This window comes from Mirounga leonina, unplaced genomic scaffold (assembly GCF_011800145.1).
Source record: "Mirounga leonina isolate KUSES-001 unplaced genomic scaffold, KU_Mleo_1.0 Mir_150, whole genome shotgun sequence".
NCBI lineage: Eukaryota > Metazoa > Chordata > Mammalia > Carnivora > Phocidae > Mirounga > Mirounga leonina.
In genome coordinates this window covers 28,242,427-28,263,062 of record NW_023270374.1, presented here as the reverse complement: position 1 = coordinate 28,263,062, position 20,636 = coordinate 28,242,427, and the positions used below count along the sequence as shown (strand labels likewise).

The 20,636-nt window shown below is 51.5% G+C and overlaps 1 protein-coding gene across 2 annotated transcripts; it reads right to left on the bottom strand.

Moving 5' to 3' along the window:
• Positions 1 to 233: 233 nt before the first annotated feature.
• Positions 234 to 11,165, bottom strand: TLDC2 (TBC/LysM-associated domain containing 2). Of its 2 annotated transcripts, XM_035006270.1 has the most exons (6): positions 11,136 to 11,165; positions 9,781 to 9,942; positions 9,135 to 9,287; positions 6,831 to 6,926; positions 1,385 to 1,458; positions 234 to 369 (listed from the first exon to the last, which is right to left on the bottom strand). In XM_035006270.1, the coding sequence occupies exons 1-6, from the start codon at positions 11,163 to 11,165 to the stop codon at positions 234 to 236; spliced, it is 651 nt and encodes a 216-aa protein (XP_034862161.1). The 2 variants fall into 2 exon arrangements, with proteins under 2 accessions (XP_034862161.1, XP_034862162.1); XM_035006271.1 differs by lacking the exon at positions 6,831 to 6,926.
• Positions 11,166 to 20,636: the final 9,471 nt, after the last annotated feature.

The window sequence follows — 20,636 nt, the reverse complement described above, 5'->3', positions numbered from 1 at the left end:
GTCATGAGGGTCTTTGTGCTGTTCAGAAGAGGTGTAAGTACCTTTCACTTCAGAGTCACCTGTCCTGGAGAACATTGCTTGCTTCCAGGACTGTCTCGGGTCCTCGGGCCACAGGGAGGTCTGGTCACAGCCATAGTCATCCAGGTTTTGGAGAAAATGGGCAGCCCTCTCTAAGGAGGGTCTAGATGGTGTTCATGAGCAGGTCTGAGCATTTGTTGTTTCAGAAAGCTCCATCAGCTCAGGACCCAGGCCTCCAGCTCCTTGATGCAGAACTGCTCTTGCCGGGCCAGCACCTCATTATTGAAGGTTGCACAAGGGTGGCTTCCCCCATGGTACAAGTCTCCATCCAACCACAGCCCAAACTGGCCACTAAAGAGAAGAGGAAAATCTCGGCATGACTCACTCCTGGATGTTGGCCTTCCAGGTCTACACCATCAGCCTTTGGCCTCACCATGACCACAGCTCAGTTTTGCCTGTTTCATCTTCCCTTAAACTGATTTATATCCAGAATTGTTGGGAACTCCACATGTTGTTCCCCATAAGATTTGGAGCATTTTTTTATAGTTAAATGATTTTAATAAATATATACAGTGGTGCACCACTGTCCCCAGTCCAGTTTTAGAACATGTGGAACATTTTAAAGATGGCAATGCTTAACCAAAGGAGTGAACCTTAAGGCATGGACTCAGCCCAAAACATTTCAGAAAGCATCCATTCTGATCCCCTCATTAGACAGCAAACTAGGCTGGGCCTGGGAAGTGGGTTACTGCAAATCAGCAATGGCTTGTATGTTCTGTGCCAAACTGTCTCAGTAGAGGCTCTTCAGGGAGCTGGGAGAGCAAAGAACTTGCCTGGTACTAGTCAAACACCGCTTTCATCTTTGCCCTCAAGATAAGATTTATTCTGCCTGAATTTGGAGGTCTCACCAGGAATAAGGCTAACTTTTTCTTCCTAACCCACTCATCCCCCCAACACACACACACACACACGCGCGCGCACACACGCTGGTTTCCTGGGCAGATGCCTGCCTTCCTCCAGTGAGCTATGTTACCTGATCTAGCCTCCCATCCCTTGACTCTAGCCTCATCCAACCATGCAGAATGCTGTTCCCCAAATCACATGCATTCAGACTAAGCTGTCATCAACTGTAAACACTTTGGAGGGTAGTCCATGCCATTCTACCCCCTCGGTGTTTAGAGGAGGCTTGAGGGGTTTGACTGGGGAACGAGGCAGCACCGGGGCCGTGTTGAAGGGAAAGGTGTGGAAGTTCACCACTAGCTTCATCTTATCTGGGGCAGCTGTAGCCCAGCATTTCCGGATGGGGGAGGGACCAGAACACAGACTACCCCAAGACTCCAGACCCTGGGAGGACTGAGACACGCACCTGCCGCTGCCCATCATCAGTGAATCCAAGTCTCCTTTCACAAAGAAAGAGTTGCTTCCGGTCCACTTGAAGACCTGGGATGACAGGAGAAAAGCTGGGTTACTGGGGGAGTCCTGCCCTTGCAGTTTGGCTCCACACCACTGGGTGGCAGTGTCGTGGAGGGAACGGAACATCCAGGCCCAAGCCCCAGCTAAGCGTGGGGAAGTACCCTGGCCCCTGAGGAGATTTCTTTCCATTCTCCCCGGATTTCATCTCCTCTTGCCTTCCAGTCTGAGTTCCCACAACCCCAAGCCCCCCTGTTCTAGAAACAGACGAGAACTCTCTAGCATCCTGCTTGCAAAGCTGGAGAGAAGAGGGGAAGTTCCTGGTCAGGAGCTAGGCCCTGATTCTGCCATGAGCTGTTTCCTCCTCTCTCCCTGGAGCCTGCCCACTTCCCCGCACTGCCTCATACTCCGTTCTTTAGCAGGTCTTGTGGGCCCCACCCCAAAGACACAGCCAGACTACCCCCATTTCTGTCACGTCTATCTCCACTTGTGCCCACCCAATCCCCGCCACAGTCACTCCTCGCTAGCTCACAGCCTCCTTACTTGTCCCTGCTTCCAGTCACCTGCCCACAGCCCATCCGCTCTGCCTTGTGATCAGTATTACCATTCCTCTGCCTAAAGCCCTCCGAGGGCTCCCCGCTGCAATGGGAATACAATCCAGCTCCTCACTCCAGCCAGAAGCCCAGCCTGCTCTGACTGCTGCTTTCCTCTCTGACCTCTTCTCCCCCTTACTGACTTCACTTCAGCTACCCTGGCCTTGCTGTGCCCGGGACACCCAAAGCTATTCCTGCTTTAGGACCTTCACACTTGCTGATCCCTCTACTGAGGATGCTCTTCCCCCAGATCCTGAAATGGCCCACTTCTCATCTTTCAGCCCAAATGTCATCCCAGAGAAGTTTCCTGGGTCACCCTGCCTAAAGTAGCCCTTCCTCCCAGGCCCTGTTTCCTTTTCCTCAGCATTTAGCACTCTTTGAGATGACCCTGTTCATGTGCCAATGTGTCGTTGCTTAGTCCACTGCCGTGTAAGGTCTGTGAGGGCGGTCTTGATTCCCAGCAATATTCCCAAGGCATGGTATAGATGTCTGTTGAATGAATAAATTATTCAAGAGTCAATTGGGCTAATAAAAATATTTCTAGAAGGCCACAAATGTATAGCATATTACTGCCTGTAATTAGTTGTTTTAAAAAAATGCTATGAGCAGCCAAAGGGTTTTTAGCAAGAAAACAGACTAATAAAATAAACCCTGGGCTCAGAAGAGATAAGATAATATTAACAAGTGACCATGAAAAGACAGAACCATTCAATTCCTGCTCTACTTTCATCGAAGAATGTGACCTTCAGACTTGAAGGAGTAAGATAAACATTGCTATGGAAGAAACGACGACCCTGTTCATGGTGCTATTTGGAATCACCATCAAGGAGCCACTGGGAATTCATAAAGAACACAAGAGGTGTCAAAAGACCAAAGATAGGCAAAGATTACACAATTAAAAACAAAAACAAAAACAGAAACAAAAAAAACAAGATTCCATAACGGGGGCTGGGAAGACAGCCCTTCTAAAAATAATTCATCTCATTCAACAATTTAAAAAAAATTTTTAAATTTTATTCATTCATTAATTTATTTATTTTTAGCATTTAGTACCAGTCACTTTTATGTACTGGGTGGAATGGTGAATGTAACAGACAAAAATTCCTGCCTTCATGGGACTCCCATTCTAGTTGGTGGAGGCGGGTAACTAAGTAAAATAAATAGACTGTTAGGTGGTGAAAAATGCTAAGGATAAAAAAGTAGAGAAGGACAAGAAGGGTTTTCAAAGAATGGAGTGTTATAAATTTAAATTAGTTGGTCACAGAGGGCCTCTCTGTGATGGTGACATTTGAGCAGAATCCTAAAGGAGGTGAGACCTGAGCCATGTGGTTGGTGATCCAGTAGAAGGCAATCTAGGCAGAACAGCATATGCAAAGGCCCTGAGGTAGGAGCAGACCTGCATGTTTAAGGACCAGCTCAGAGCTCACTGTGGCTAGAGCAGAGTGAGGGAAAGGAAAAATAACAAGAAACAACATAAGAGAGAGGCCAGAAGATGTAGGGCCTTGTAGGTTGTTATATATTTTTTTAAGATTTTATTTATCTGAGACAGATAGCAAGAGAGAGCACAAGCGATGGGGCGGGGGGTGGCTGTGGCTGGCGGTGGGGAGAGGGAAAAGCAGGCTCGCCATTGAGCACGTAGCCCAATGCGGGGCTCGATCCCAGGACCCCGAGATCATGACCCAAGCCAAAGGCAGATACTTAACCAAGTGAGGTTAAGGCCTGAGCCACCCAGGCTCACAGGCCTTGTAGGTTATTATAAAGACTGGCTTTTCTCCAAGAAAGAAAGCCATTGGCAGCTTGGAGCCAAGGAATGACATGCTCTAACTTACCTTTTAAAAGGAACACTCTAGGGGCCCCTGGGTAGCTCAGTCTGTTAAGCGTCTGCCTTCAGCTCAGGTCATGGTCCTGGAGTCCTGGGATCAAGCCCTGCATTGGGTTCCCTGCTCAGCAGGGAGTCTGCTTCTCCCTCTCCCTCTGCCCCTCCTCACAACTGCTCATTCTCTCTCTCTCTCTCTCAAATAAATAAACAAATAAATAAAATAATCTTTAGGGGAAAAAAAAGGAACACTCTAGCTATTGTGATGACTGAGGTGGAAGCAGGGAGACCCTTCAGGAGGGCATAGCAGGAACAAGGACAAATAATGATGCTGGCTTGAACCAGGTGACAGCAAAGGACATGGTGAGAAATGTTGGGTTCTGGATATAGATAGAGAAGGCAGAGCCATCAGGATTCATTGACAACTCAGGTGTAGGGTGTGACAGAGAGGAATCAAAGACCCCAAAATTTCTGGTCTCAGCAGTAGGAAAGATGTAGGTGTCATTAACTTCACTGGGGAAGATGGGCAGGAGGAGCAGATTTGGGGGCAAAGTTAGGAGCTCGGTTTGGGACCTGTGAGGCTTGAAATGCCGGGCTTGAGGTCCAAGCAGAAGCTCTAGGTAGTAGTTGGATATATGTCAGTTTTGAGTTCAGGGGTAGAGGCCATCAGCACGAGACCTTGAAAAAAATGAGGGTAGAGAAGAGACAAGAACCAAAAACTTTGCTCTGGGACCCTCTGATGTCAAAAGGTTGGGGAGGTGAGGAGGAATCAGCAAAGGATTCTGCCAAGGAGTAGTCAGTGCAGTAGGAGGAAAATCCGAGAACTTTAGAATTCCAGCATGTGAATACAGGAAAACAAGTGGTAATTAGAATCCAGCACGGGTTTACTAGGAACAACGGACCCCTTTCCTGTTTCCTGGAAAGATTACCAGGCTGGCTGATGGAGACAATGCAATAGATACCTTGTGTTTTGCTTTTAGCAAGGAGTCCGTAGCTCCTTGTGACCTCGTCATGGGACCAAATAATTGTGTGTCTGAGTCTATCTGTAGGTCCTTGGTCCGTGCATTGGCGGGGAGGTCTCTCATAGCAAACAAAAACACCTGGGACTAGTTCTTCATCCATTGAACGAGTATATCGTGAGGGCATGTTCTGGCAGTGCAGACACACTCTGACCCCCTACCCATTCATCTGTTGGGTTCCTAAATGGGCATTGTCTCCTCTCCAATTACTGTGCCTTTGCACATGCTCCAAGAAGACTGCTCCCCATGCCCTTCATCACCTGGTGATCTTGTTTGTCCATCAAGCTCCAACTCAAGAAGCTCCTCCTCTAGGAAGTCTCCTTTGATCTCCCCACTCCCGTTTGATAGAGGTGCTCTTCCTTGCCGTTTCTTCCACAGCCCTTATCGCTCTATATTGTGATCGCCTCTCTTCTGCAAGCCAGAGAGCATCTCCGTCATTTAGAGGGGTAGCCTAGCGCCAAGCCTGAGTTCAAGCCCCAGGGCCTGTTTCTGCATCTCATCCTCACCACTGACTAGCAAGTCACTCGACCTCTCTGTGCCTCTGTTTCTTCAACTGTTAAGTGGGGCCGATAATAGTATGTCCCTCAGAGGAGTGTTGTTATGATTAAATATGCTAATTTGTGAATGTCTCAGAATAGTGCCTGGCAGGTGGTACACTAGTGCCCAGTTAGTTGCTACTATTTTTATGAGGAGTAAAAGTAGTGCGCTTCGTGCCAAGCCTGCAGCGCTCAGTCGTTTTATTCAATAAATAGCTCAGAGATGGAAAAGTTCTACATGGGAGCTGCTGGCGACTGACCATCCCCCTCCCTCCTTCTAAAGCTCTACCCTCCAGCAGCAAGTACCCTCTGTCTCCACCAGTCTTGGCTCTGTCATTCACCCATCTCCTAGTCACCAGTCACCGTGAATTAGAGGCTTGAGCTCTGTCTCACCCTCCTCTCCTCCTTCCTCATTCCTGCAGTGTCCTTGGTGAACTTCGCCGTCCGCACGGACCCATCCCGTGCCTGCCCTCAGCGCCCTTCCTTTTCCAGTGCAGGGGACTTCTTACCCCCACCTCGGCCACCGTCCGCTCTGTTCACACCCAGGAACCCGTCCTTCCTGGTCTGTTTCCAATGGCCCTCTCTCTTAGATCTTATATTCCAACACGTGGCTCGACTGGTGTCCTTGCTCCAAGTCTCTGACCACAAGGCCACCTCTCAACTGTTGTTTTCGTCTTCGTCTCATTGTCCTTCAGCCTCCCTGGCTGCCCTTCCCCACTGATCCAGACTAGGTTCTGTGGTCCATTTTACATTTCCACTCCCTTCAGCTTCCGCTTCCCTCTCTCGCTCGGTCACACCACCTTAGCGGAAGCCCCATCCTGGAGAAGCCCTCCCAGCCACCCTCTCCACGCCGGAACCAAGGAGCCGAACGTAGCTGGCGGAAAAACACCAGGGGACTAGATTGCCTTTAAGCTGACGCTCCCCACTTCCAGTTCACGCTGCCTAGCTGTCCTTCTGTTTCTCTGGTTCTCTCCGGTAGGCCTCCCTCTCCACTCCCGTAATGACGATTTGACACCTTCTCTCTGCTCAGTCTGTACACTCTCTCCCCCAACCTCACTCTTAGCCGATGACCTCAGCCCACCTTCCTAAGAAGACTGAAGTCACTGGATGTGTCTGTCTTCCTCTTCCTACCTGTACACCCACAGATCTACCTGCACTTGGACCCATCTTGTCTTCGCAGCCTGCTCGGGTGAGCAAGACCCCTCTTCCTTTATGAGCCAGTCTGTGGTCGCCAGGGACCTACTGAGCACTGTAAGAAATGAAGATGAACAGGGCCAAGGGGGATGCGCTGCCCACCACTGGCCTGTCCCATTCCTTCTGTGGAAAGATGGAGGGATACAAGGCACCCCAGCATGGGGGACAGAGCTAGGGGCCACTGGGGCCTCAGGATCTTTGTCATAGCCCTCCTCCCCCCTCCCCAGGAGGCTGGGAATATCACCTTTAGCTGTGGGGAGAAGGAGAAGAGGAATGTCTCTCCGGTACCATAGAAGCTTTTGCTGAGTCGAATGGCCGAGGAAGAGAAGGCTCCGAACATCTGGAAAGCAGAGGAGCTTGCTGCGGCAGCTCGCGGGGAGAGGAGGCAACCCCATTCTCCAGGCTTGGTAATATAGGCTCACCTAGCCAGGCGGGGAGCCTGGGACAAAGCTGGGGGGTGGGGAGGGCCGCGTGGGCCCATCAACGCGTGTCCTTTCCCTTAGCACTCCCCAAGGAAGAACTCTTGCTGGCGTCTTCCTACTTTTTCTTAAACGTACCTATTTTATAAAAGTAATCCTTGTAGAAAAGTATTAGAAGTTACAGACAAGCAGAAAGAGAAACTAAAGCCATATTCCAATTCCCCCTTCTGCTCTCCAAGGTAACTATTCTTAACGTTTTGGTGCATTTCCTTCCAGCATCTGTTTAATGCCAGTGTATATGTTCTTATACAGAAAACCAGATCCTACAGTACATCTGTGTTTTTTTTTTTTTTAAGTTTTATTTATTTAAGTAATCTCTACACCCAAGATGGGGCTCAAACTCACGACCCTGAGATCAAGAGTTGCACGCTCTTCCAACTGAACCAGCCAGGTGCCCCGTACCTGTGTTTTGTAAGCTGCCTCCCCCTTCACGTTTCTTTATAAAAGTTCAAACACACAGAAAAGTAAAAGCATGGTACAGATACCCTCCATGTGTATTCAAAATTGTGAATGTGTTCGCCATATTTACTTTCTCTCTCCTTATATTTTTTGGTGTTCTGTCTGACAGTAAGTTGCAGATATTATAACCCATTTACCCCTAAATGGTTCAGCTCCTAAGAATGGGGATTTTCTCATGTATGAACACAATACTATCATCTCACCTAAGAAAATTAACAGCAATTCCATAATGTTATTTAGTATCTAGTTCATAATACATTTTCTCCATTGGCACAAGAGTGCCTTTCATATCCTGCTTTAAGAACAAAAACTTGGGGCGCCTGCCAGCTCAGTCGGGGGAGCATGCAACTCTTGATCTCAGGGTTGTGAGTTCAAGCCCCACGTTGGGTATAGAGATTACTTAAAAAAATAAAAATAGGGACGCCTAGGTGGCTCTGTCGGTTAAGCGTCTGCCTTCAGCTCAGGTCATGATCCCAGGGTCCTGGGATCGAGTCCCGCATCGGGCTCCCTGCTCTGCGGGGAGCCTGCTTCTCCCTCTGCCTCTGCCTCTCTCTCTCTCTCTCATGAATAAATAAATAAAATCTTTAAAAAAAAAATAAAAAATAAAGTCTTAAATAAATAAATAAAAAAAATAAAAACAACACTTTTAGTAGGTATGGCTCTACATCATTTTTTCCCCCAGCCCTTGGTAATATTTCACTATGTCGCAGAACCATAGTTCACTTAGCCATTTTCTCCTGTGGGATAGTTGGTGGACTGCAGGTTTTCCCTCTTATACCGAGTGTTGAGGGGCAGAGGCAGGACCACTGGGAGGCAGCCATGGGGAGTAGGTTTTGGCTTAATGTAAGGAGTCACTTCCTCATAGTCAGCGGCATTCTGCCAAGGAAGGGGCTCCATCCTGAGGAAGTGAGCTCCGTGGCCTTGAGGTGGAAAGTCCTTGATTGGCATCATCTTGAGGATGGAAGGAGCTCCTGCCCACATGAGGGTCCTCAGGGACCCTCGAGATCTCTCCCAGCTCTAACATGTTCCTCCCATGGAAGAGCACTTGAAACCAGCATCTGCCCCCTTCCCCTGGCCCCTGTCTAGAGGGCCTGGCAGAACACCCCCCGGCCCCCCACGTTGGCGAGACCACAGGGATCTGAGACAGCGCCTTCCCAAGGTCTGTGGCTGCCTCCTCAAAGCCAGCTTTTACTCTTAGCCCCCAACCAACAGGGGGATGTTTTCAAAGCATCAATGGATCATGAAGGTGCAGATCCTCCACTTGAGATGTCTCCCCAGTTGATTATTTGTTCACCTCTGGCCCGCCTCCCCATTAGGCCTGTAGCTCCAAGGGGGCTGGAACCACTTCTGTCTGGACCTTGCTCTTGTCCACATCTAAGCTCGCACATAGGCGGTGCTTAACGTACATGTGTTAAATGGATGATTTAGGGGATGAAGGAAGGAAGGAATGGCTCTGAACGGGGGAGGTCTCTATGTCATCATCATTGTCCCTTACATGTGACGGGCTATCCCCTCTGCCTCCCGGCCCTGAGGCTGCCCTGGGGCAGGGCCCGCTGGTGTGTGGTTGGGCACCCCCAGGGCTTCAGGCTGGGGCCCCGGGCCCAGCTCACCTGCCCATCCTGGTCCCTCAGCACCAGCAGCACCGGCCCACTGTGGCCTTCCATCTGCCTGTACAAGCTCCGCAGGCTGAAGCCATCTCTCGACGTGCAGAAGGCCAGGCTCCAGGGATGTCCGGTGATTCGTGGGGGGAGGTGGAGGCTGAGCTAGGGACAGGGCTGGAGGTGAGCAAGGATCCCCGTCCTCCCCCGCTCCTTCCCCCCATCCTCAGGGTCCCAGAAGGGCTGAAGTTGGACAGGCCCCACTCACACAAGCATGGTGCTTTATGGGTGCCACAGGAGTTTACCGTTTCCAAGGGCCCCTTAGAGAGGGATTATCATTCCCATTTTACGGTTGAAGAAAATGAGGCTCAGGGAGGTGAAGCCACTTGCCTAAAGCCCACACGGGGAGTAAGTGGCAGAGCCAGGATTTGAACCAAGGTCAGGTCTCCCTCAGGACTCTCTCCCCTTGGTCACCTTGGTCCCTACAGGCTGGAGAATAGATGAGATGCTGAATCCCTCCCCCTAATCCTCCCTACCTCATCCTTCCGCCCGCCCCCCCAGCTTTGGGACATAGCTGGAGTGACCCCAGGTGTCCCTGGACCTGGCTGGGGTAGGGCAGGAGGGTGGGACCCTGAGGCTCCTGGCACTGGGCCCGAACCTGCCTAATCTCCGAGGCTCCTAGAACGTGGCTGGCTTCTGCCAGTTGGGGCCCCACGGGATCTTCTGGAGCAGGAGCTGAGACGGGGGCCGGGGCTGGGGCTGTCTCCTCTTCCTCCTTCTCACCCTCCTCCGCAGATAGAGCGTCATCCACCTGGCTGGGCTGTGAAGACACCAAGAGGGACAAGGAGACATTGGCTTCCATGTCTCCAGAGCCCAAGAGCCTCGGCTGCCTCACCACCCCTGCTTAGGCCCCTGCCACCACCACCCACCCCTGCCTGTGACCGGCTCCCGTCCTGGCCCCTGCCAGCCGAAGGTCGGAGGTACACATGCCCATCAGATGTGGCCATGGACTCTGTGGTTTGTCTGCCTGCCTGCTCTAGATCCAGAGTGGGTGCCAAGGATCAAGTTCTAAGCTCAGGGGCAGGAGAGAAAGGCAGGAGGCAGCCCGGCCCAGCCCAGCCTTGCGAGCTGTAACCCTGTGTCTGCACCCGAAACAATAATAATAATATCAACAATCATAACAATAATGATACCGGTAGTGGCCGATGTTGGTCAGCACACCCTGGGCCAGGCCTGGCTGAGTGCTCGCTGTGCATGATCTCTCTGTATTTTCCCAAGAATCCTAAGAATGTTCTCCTTACTATCCTGATTTTACAAAGAAAAAAAATGAGGGCCAGAGGCTTCCCTGTCGGCCAGGGAGACAACGCGTGTAGCAGCTGAGAAAGCACGGGCAGGTTTGTGTAAGATGTGTGTTCATCCACGCAAAGGTGTGTATCAGCTTAAAATAGACTTGTGTTGGCAAATCAGTGTGAGAGTGTTGAGTAACTTTGTGTGTTTACCTGTCAACATGTTTGTGAGTGTGAGTTGGGATTGTATAAATATGTGTGTGTGTCAGTGTGGATGTGTCTTGGTTTATGCATTCATTCAGTTGAGCTTCCACTCTGGTCCAGAGGGTATGTGCATGTGCGTGTGCGTGTGTGTATACACATGCACCTGCGCACAATGACTTGGGGACTTTTCATAAGGAGAGGCTCCTCCAAGATGAGAAATGACCAGGACACTGCTTTCCTGTTACCCAGGTTCAGGCCTAAGGAAGGGGCCCTAGCTGCGTGGGGCTTCTGGACAGAGCGCCATCTGGCTGGAGACAGCGGTCTATGCTTGTTAGGGTCTCAGGACCATGGGGTTGGGGCTCCGGGGTTCCTGAACTCTGAACTCTAGGCCAGCTGGAGAGGGACTTGGAAGGGAACAAAGCACCCGCCTGCCTCCAATCCTAGCCCAGACCCCACCCTGCCAGAGATCTGGCCTCCCCCACCTTCGCTGGCCTGACTCCCCAGCCCAAGCTGGGCCCCTTACCAGCCGAGTGTAACGCCAGCGACCTTTCATGCTGTCCGGGGCCCCAAGGCTGGTGTAAGAGTCCTCAGCCCTCCCAGGGGGAGGGAGTACTGCGGCCCGGCGAGGCCTAGAAATGAGAGGGAGAGGCCTGGGGCACACCCTGCTAGCTCCGGGCCACCTAGCTACCCTTTGCTCTCTCCTGTCACTCCCAGGACTAATCATCACTGGGTAGGTCTGTGAGGTCAGCTACCCTTGGCATTCAAAGCCTCACTTGGAGTTAGCAACTAACACGCATTAAATTAACCCAGTAATTCTAGCTGATTCCCTTCCATCTCCCTACCCTTCTGGAAGATTGGCCTAGGGATTCTGGCCCTTTGGGCAGACACGCCTGAGCTCCAGGCTGGGGGTCTGGAGCCTCTGGTTCTCTCTCTGACCTTGTGTAAGTCCCTTGCACCCTTGGGCTTCAGTTTTCCTACATGAAACATGTTGGACCAGACCATCTCAGAGGCCCTCACAATACTGACTGCAGGCAACTCAGTTCCCTCTGTATTATAACAGAAGCTCGAAAGGAGCCAAGCCTAAACCAAAAGAACAACAAATGAACAAAATCTTCATTTTTTTTTAAATCTTCATTTTTCTAATTTAAAAAGTAAGGCATGTATATTATAGAAAGTTTGAGGAATCTAGAAAAGAATTAAGAAAGATACAAAAATATTCATGATTTCATCTCTCAGAGATAAGCTTTCAACACTTAAGTATATTTTTTCCAGTCTGTTTCATTTATTTAATACATATACACATATTTTTATAAATAGATCATACCATGTATAATTTTATAAAGTGCCTTTTCCACTTAAAAATGAGAATTTTCCAATGACATTCAGCACCCTTTGAACACATGATTTTTAATGGCTACATATTGTTTCATCATAGGATGTATCATTTATTCCTCAACTGTTGGACATTTTGTTTGCTTCTAATTTTCTATGATTATAAGCAAAACTGTAGTGAAATTCCCTGCTCATAAATCTGATTATATCCTTTATGATAAATTTCAAAAGTTGAATGCTGAACCAAAAGGCATACACATAGTTCTTCTTCTTCTTTTTTTTAAAACTAATTTCTACACCCATCATGGGGCTCTAACTCATGGCCCTGTGCTCAAGTGTTGCATGATCCACTGACTGAGCCAGCCAGGCACTCTCATATAGTTCTTTTTTCTTTTTTTTTAAGATTTTATTTATTTATTTGAGAGAGAGCAAGCATGAGCCGGAGGACGGGCAGAGGGAGAGGGAGAGAAACAAGCAGACTTCCCTCTAAGTGGGGAGCCGTGGGGCTCGATTCCAGGACCCCAAGACCATGACTGGAGCCAAAGTCAGATGCTTAACAACCTGAGTCACCCTGGCACCCCCATAGTTCTCGATAATGTTTCCAACAAGGCTTTCCGGTGCTTAAAGCTGACCCATCTCAAAGTATCTTTAGTGAATCTCAGGGTAATATATTTCTTTTTTTTTTTTTTTTTTAAGGTTTTATTTATTTGACAGAGAGAGATACAGCGAGAGAGGGAACACAAGCAGGGGGAGTGGGAGAGGGAGAAGCAGGCTTCCGCAGAGTGGGGAGCCCGATGCGGGGCTCGATCCCAGGACCCTGGGATTATGACCTGAGCCGAAGGCAGATGCTTAACAATTGAGCCACCCAGGCACCCCTCAGGGTAATATATTTCTGATCATCAAGTTTTATAACCGTAAATTACAGATAAGGAAATGACCCCTCAGAAAGTGGAAGAGTCTTACCACAGCCCCACTAGTATAACAGGGTGGTGACGAGTACGGACTCTGGAGTCAGGGAGTTCAAATCCTGGTTTTGCCACTTCCTTGCTATGTGACCTTGGGCAAGTTACTTAACATCTCTGTGCTTCAGTCTTCTCTTCAGTAAAATACTAATATCCACCTCATAGGGCTGTTGTAAGAGTAAAAGAAGATAATGCCTGGGGCGCCTGGGTGGCTCAGTGGGTTAGGCGTCCTGCTCTTGGTTTCGGCTCAGGTCGTGATCTCATGGATGGAGCCCTGCTCAGCGGGGAGTCTGCTTGAAGATGCTCTCCCTCTGCCCCTCTGCCCACTTGTGCATGCGTGCACTCTCTCTCTCGCTTCCAAATAAATAAATAAATAAATATATAAATCTTTAAAAAAAAAAGATAATGCCTGAAGAACTAGGATGCCAAGCCCAATCTCCATCCTTCTGTTATCAATTCGATGAGATAACCCAGAGCACCTGGGGTTTGGTGAGCAGTGGGTAAATGACAGTGCTTACTGCTACCCCCCCATCCCCCACTGCCTCTGAGAAGTCCAGGGCTCAAATTCCTGACACTTGGTCACTTAGTCGGGGGAAGAAGCAGCTCAGCGGGGAAGAAAAAGGCAGGAACTGTGGAAGAATGTACTTACACTGCTGAGCCTTGGCTTCTGGCAACCTCGCCCCAGCCTGTCCAGCCCGAGGGTTTCCTTAGCTCACCTCCCAGACTCCCCAGAGACAGGGCCACTTCCAGAACACACCCGGCAGTCTGCCCGAAGCAGCGTTAGCTCTGCACCCTGGTCCCCCCGGCAGCGGCTGGCCCCTCTGTCCCCGCCAGGCTCCAGGCGCTCCTCCCTGGCTTATACCTGCCCAGAGGGCGGCCGGCCCTGGCCTTGCGCCCACTCCCGTTCCAGTTGGGAAGCCCGGCAGTGATTATCATCCATCAGAAACCCAAATCCCATAAACACACACAAACAAGACCTTGTCACCCTCTGACCTCCAGCTCTGCCCCACCAGTCCAAAGGGATGGCTCTCGAAGTCTCGCCACCAGCTGCCAGGTGCCACCCGGTGCCTGGACCCCACCACGAGGAACCTTGCTTTATCAGGTACAAATGCTACAGAAAAGGGCAGCGCTGTGGGAGTCTCCGTCGGTCACCCCATGCCGCGGCGGAAGCCCAGGGCTGGGAAGCAGAGAGAAGCAGTCCTGCCTGGTCCTGGCTTGTTTCCCCTTCCTCCCCCGGGGTGATGGTACTTGCCTCAGTGGCGGGCCGTGGCAGTGGGTGAGTTCATGCACGGGAAGCCCGGTGTTTGGCACACGGTAGGCACTTTGCCCACGGGGGTTACTTTTCTGCCCCTGGCTCATAGTAGGATTCTGTGAATGCTGCGTTGTCAAACCACAGAACCTCCAGCTGGAAGGGGCTTCGGCTAATCCTAGAACAATCTCGGCCCAGGGCAGTACGCCCTGGAGGCTATGTCCCGCAGTGGTCTGCTGGCCTCTGCTTGGGGGGTGAGCCCCTTGTCTCAGGAGGCCCGCCTCGTTCTCACACAGCCGAGAGAGCGCTCTTCCGCTGGGCTTTGTGTTGAGGACCTGAGTCCCTAGATAGGCTGCCCAAGGCCAGGTCTCTTGGAGCAATGCCCCCTCCAGGAAGGGTGGGATGCAGAAAAGATTTGTATTATGGGGAAAACAGGCAAAGTGAAGGGCCCCGTTGCCACCTCAAACACGGCTGTTGCACTCTCTGTTTCAACTGTAAACGGTTCAGGGATCACACGTTTGGCCCTCTGGGCCCTCTGGGCCCTTCTCCCCACTTTATTTTCCCCAGGCTCAGTACCCGAACCACTGGGTACTTTGAGAAGCCAGTGAGATGTGCCTTGCTGTCCCATTCTTTGTCCTCGTGTCCAGGAAAACCCAGAATGTGACCTGTCAGGAGCACCAATTGCCAATAATAGGCCCCTCAAAGCTCCCATGATGGGATTCTAGGCGCGCCAGGGCGTCAGACATCCCAGCTCTGCCTCGAAGCTTGCCTTCTCCTTTCTTCTCCAGACCACATGCCACCTCTCTCAGAACTCCAGTATCATTGCCAGGAAACAACCTGAATGTCCAATAAAAGGGGGAAAGGTTAAGTGACCCTTGGAACATCCACTCCATGGGTTATTTCTAAGTTTTAAAAGTGATGTTTGCAAAGATTTTATAAATGCACGGGGAAATGCTTCTGCCGCTCTGGTGAGTGGGAAAAGGCAGGACATAAAATCATATGCGCCGCACGGTTTCACCTATGGGAAATACACTTGGCTAGAGTCCTTTCTAGAAAATAGCCCATGCTCACTGGGCGGCCTGGCTTCACCTCCTCACACGTCCTGGGAAGTCTGGTTTCTGTTCTCTGAGATCTGAGGTCTTTGCGCTCCTTGGTCTCTTCACTCTCACCGGGTGACTTTATTCTCCACTGAAAAAACAGAGGCCATCGTTGGCCGCCCTCTCCTCCTCCCGACAGAAGCCCCTGCATCTCATCCAAGTCTTCCATCCTTCCTCCAAGACAATGGAGGTAAGCGCCCTGCTCCTTTCAAAAGCCAAGCCCCCATCCCTCGATCTGTCTGCCCCCCTTCTCTCCCCCTCTCTCTCCACACGACAGTCCCCTCCCCAAATGCTCCATTTCTCTTCTTCCTACACTCCACCTCCATGTCCTGTTCACTCGTCAGTCCACTCCCTTTGGCTTCTGTCCCCACCACCTTGGCTCTTGTCAAGGTCCCCAGCAGCCTCCAAGTGGTGCCATGCAGTGGGAGGTCTCCCTCCTCATGTATCTGTTCTCCTGACCTCCCGACAACACATTGCTGTGTGTTCTCTCCTACCTCACTGGCTGCTCTCTCTCAGTCTTTTCTGGCTGGCTTTTCCTCTTTCACTCACTTTCTAGAATCAGAAATTCTTAACTTCCTGCTTGTGGGCTAGTTTTTCTTTTCTCTATAGATGCTCTCCCGGTGTGACCTCACCTGGTCCCACGGATTTAAATATGGTCGGAATGCTGATGACTCTTCATGACTCCAGACCAACTAGAGTGATCTGTTTAAAACACAAATTTAAAAAAAAACCACCCACAAATTAGATTATATCATGCCGCTGCTTAGAGGCTTCCATGGCTTGTCACTGCATCAAGAATAAAGCCCCGGGCACCTGGGTGGCTCAGTCGATTAAGCGTCTGCCTTCGGCTCAGGTCATGATCCCGGGGTCCTGGGATCGAACCCCCCCCCAGCATCGGGCTCCCTGCTCCGCGGAGAGTCTGCTTCTCCCTCTGCCCCTCCCCACACTCATTCTCTCAATCTCGCTCTCTCTCTTAAATAAATAAATAAAATCTTAAAAAAAAAAAAGAATAAAGCCCCTGCCCAGGGCATGCCTTGGCTCCACTCCAGCTTTAACTTGTCCTTTACTTTCCATCACTCATCTAGTCGCAGTCACACTGACCTTCTTATTTAAACATCTATCAAGTCTGTTTCTCCTCAGAGCCTTTGCCCTTGCTGTTTCATCTGCCTGGAATTCTCTTACTCTGGCTCTTTGAATAACTCCATTTATATGTATACATATTAAAAATTAAAAAAATATAAATATATATACATATATTTAATTTTTATTTTAAGCAGGCTCCACACCCAATGTGGAGCTTGAACTCACAGCCCTGAGATTAAGTGTTGCATGCTCTACTGACCAAGGTAACCAGGCACCCCTGAATAACTCAGTTTATTTATTCTTTTAGGGCTTTTTAAAAAATAACTCAGTTTATTTATTTATTTTATTTTTAAAATATTTTATTTATTCATTTGACAGAGAGAGAGACAGCAAGAAAGGGAACACAAGCAGGGGGAGTGGGAGAGGGAGAAGCAGGCTTCCCGCTGAGCAGGGAGCCCGATGCGGGGCTCCATCCCAGGGCCATGGGATCATGACCTGAGCCGAAGGCAGACGCTTAACGACTGAGCCACCCAGGCGCCCCTATTTATTTATTTTTAATAACTCATTTTAAATGTCACCTTCTCAGTGAGGCCTCCCTGACTATACTATTGAAAGCAGGTTCCCCTACTAATTCCTCTAATTCTCCCTCAGCCAATGGTTTGTTTCTTCCATGGGAAAAAAAAAACCTTTTCATTTAAAAAAAAATCACCTCCTCTTTGAAGCCTTCCAGGATTTAGTCTTCATTCAGTTTTCATCATGTTGGTCAATTTAGCGGCTTGAATGGGAGGAAATAAACTGTTTTTTCCACTGGGTAACCGGCATCATTTCTTACAATCTGATATATAATTCTTATAATCATTTGATGCTTCATTCCTTCTTGAGTAGAGCTTTACGCCGTATACGCTGTGTGCCTGAGCTGAACATTGCCCATTAGTGCAGCACAAGAGACTCTGCAATTGGATGACCCTGGGATCCAATCAGTCTCAGCTCTGCCACTTCCAAGCTGTGTGACCTTGGACAAGCATTCCAGTTATCCACTGCCGCGTAACAAACTACCCCAAAACTTAGTGGCTTAAAACAACAATATTTCTTTTGCAGTTTGGGACAGCTCATTTCTGCTCTACTTGGCATTAGCTGGGACAGTGCCAAGACTGGGGCCTGAATCATCTGAAGGTTCGCTCTCCCACATGTCTGGTGGTCAGCGGGGACCAGAGCTGCAGTTGTTGGCTGGAACACCTTCACTAACCTCTCCATGAGGCCTGGGCTTCCTCTGAACATGGTGGCTAGGTTCCAAGGGGAGTGGATTAAGAGAGAGAGCGCGCGTGAGCACACGAGAGATCGCTGAAGAGCTTTTTATGATTAGCCTTGGAAGTCACACATCACTTTTGCCACTCTCTATTGGCTCAGGCCGTCACAAAGCCCTACTCAGGTTCAAGGGGAGGGGATAGAGATCCCGTCGCTCAACTGGAAGGGCGTCGATGCCACACTGTAAAAACAGCGATTGGGATGAGCTGTATATTGCTGTGCTTCTCCTTGGAAAATAGCCACAAGAAGCTCCTAACCTTCCTAAGATCCTCTGCTGAAGCGTTGAGCGCAGAGCCTGGCACAGGTGAGTGCCCAAGGGTCAGGAAGCTGCAGTCTCCCTGTCTGCGTGTAACCAGTTCTCAACTCCCAGCAAGTCTCATTCCTGAACTGAGCCTGAGTTCAAGAGCCCCTACCTAGGCCGCCCCCAACCTCGGACCCCTCCCCACCAGGGCCTGCTGCTCTCCAGGCTCTCCTGGGGCTACACTGTAGATTCATGGCTCCCCCAATCCAAAGACCCTCAGAGCAAGAAGAGCCCTCAGCCTCCTGCTGGGCCATGAGTGTTGGGACCCAGGCAGAATCTGTGTGGTAGAGCTGGGACTCGGGACTTGGACCCAGGTCTAAGTGGGAAGATTCAAGCCACTCTAATCTCAGGACCACTAGTGTGGCCATGGGTGTGTCAGGAGGGGCTGAGCTGGCCTGGACTAGCATGTCCCCTGCCTGGATTCACACCATCGAGCATCTCCAAGCCCACATTCTGCATGGCGGAGAAACCAAAACACAGAGAAGGTGAACCATTTCTTTCTTTTCTTTCCTTTTTTTAAAAAAGATTTTATTTATTTATTTATGTGTTCGTGTGTGTGTGTGAGAGAGAGAGAGAGAGAGAGAGCAATCATAAGTAGGCAGACAGACAGGCAGAGGCAGAGGGAGAAGCAGACTCCCTGCCAAGCAAGAGCACGGAGCCCACCCGACGCGGGACTCGATCCCGGGACCCCAAGATCATAACCTGAGCTGAAGGCAGATGCTTAACTGACTGAGCCACCCAGGCGCCCCAAGGTAAACCATTTCTGAGAATTCTGTAGCATCTCTGTGCCAAAAAAGGACCAGCCTACAAGAAATGGAGACATCACAGCTGGAAGAACCCTGTCATCTGCTACATCAGACTAGACCAAGTGGGGACTCTGAGGCCCAGGAGGTGGGAAGGCCTGCTCTGGCCCTTGCCTCTGTGCTAGACAAGCCCACCTTGTTTGTGGTGAATCTACAGTGGCCCATCTCCCCTCTATACTGTATACTCCATGATGTCAGGAAGGCATCAATGACAAGTCCACTCACTGTCCTACCTGGTGCCTCTGGACTAGGTGAGCGGACAGCCAGTGGGAACAGGGGAGCTGGAGCCGTGCCAGGATGGGGTGAGAATGCCCCTAAAGAAAGCTTTGCTAAGTGGCCCTGCTCCCCTCTGTGGAGCCACCTGGAGGAAAAACCTGAGGGTGGAGGGGGCACTCACACACGTGGACACACCTGGACTAGGATGAAGCCATGTCTCAGGTGAGAAGGCACATCCCAGGATTCACTGCTGTGAGGGAGGTGGGATAGACATGAAGAAGCAGACCTGGTGCCAACTGATTGTCAAGGGCAGGAGGAGGCGAAGGAACAGGATTGGGGGGAGTGGGCAGGATGGGGGTAGGGGAGAGGAGGAAGGAGAAAACGGTCAGGTGGAGGAAAAGGAGGGGGGGCAGGAACCCGGGAAAAGAAGAGGCTGCAGAGGGGTAAACATTACCCTGCCCCCCTCCTCAGGTGGCAAGGGAGCACCACGCTGAGGATGGGTGCCCACCCATGGGACAGCCAAAGGACTTAAAACTGGCTCTGCCCGGCGGTGGCTCAGTGAGGGGGAGGAGGAGTAGCAGCAAGGAGCGGGGGAGGGGACGGAGGCGGGGCAGGTGTGATCGACTCGGGAAAATCCACTACAGAGCCAGAAGCACATTCCTGGAAGGAAAGAACGGAAACCACCAGAGCCAGGGCTCCGGGTGGCCTGGGGTTGCCCTGGGGAGGCAACGTGTGGAGATCAGGACAATTGTCTTTAGTCTGTGCCAGCCCCCACCGCCACCGGGGTCAGAATATACTCCCAAAGCATCGCCGGTCTGACACCTCATAATGGGCCGCCTCCATTTTAACTATGCAGAGCCTGAAACCGGGCTGGGGTTGGAAGGAGTATGCCTGAGATCCCAGCGGGTCAAGGTGTGCAGAGCTGGGCGTGCACCTAGGGCTCCACGGTCCCTACGCCTGAGAGAGGGAGGCCGAGGTAGAACCAGAGAGCACGCCCTGGAGGTGTGAGGTTTGGGTTCCATCCCCGCTCCGCCATTGGCTTTGGGCTAATCGCGTACCTTCCCCGGGCTTCAGTTTACGCATCTGTACTATGGGATAATTGGTCTTGCTTTGCAAGGTTAAGGGGGCGGAGTCCGCGCACGCTCCGCACAGCCGCGAGGGGCGAGGCACCGGCCGGGTATATGGATGCTGGCTCCTGCCTTCTGAGGTCGGCTCGGCCTCTGCCTCGGAGTCCCCTCGCTCGCCGCTCCCGCGGCCCCTGCCCGGACGCTGGGCGCAGGGGAGCATCGGCCGGGCGCGTTCCGCAGGCGGGCAGGGGAGGGAACGGCGGCGGAGCGGAGGAGAGAGCCCGGGCCGCGGCAGCCCGGGCCTGCCTGACCCTCGAGGGGGTCGCTGTTGCCTCGCAGATCCCTCCCTCGCTCGCAGCCTGTGTCCCTCCCTGCCGCTCCCGCCGCGTCCGCCTTTTGTTCGCGGAGCCGCGCGCCCCCGAGCCGAGGCGGCGGGGCGGGGAGCTGGCGGGGCTGCGCGGGGGGCGGGCCGCGCCGGGCGGAGCCGGGGCCCGAGCCGCAGTCGGACTCGGAGCCCGAGGGAGCGATCGGCGCGCAGGCAGCCGAGGCCCGGGCGCGCTCCGGGGGCGCGGCGAGGCCGAGGGGGCGGGCGCCGGGCGGAGCCGGAGC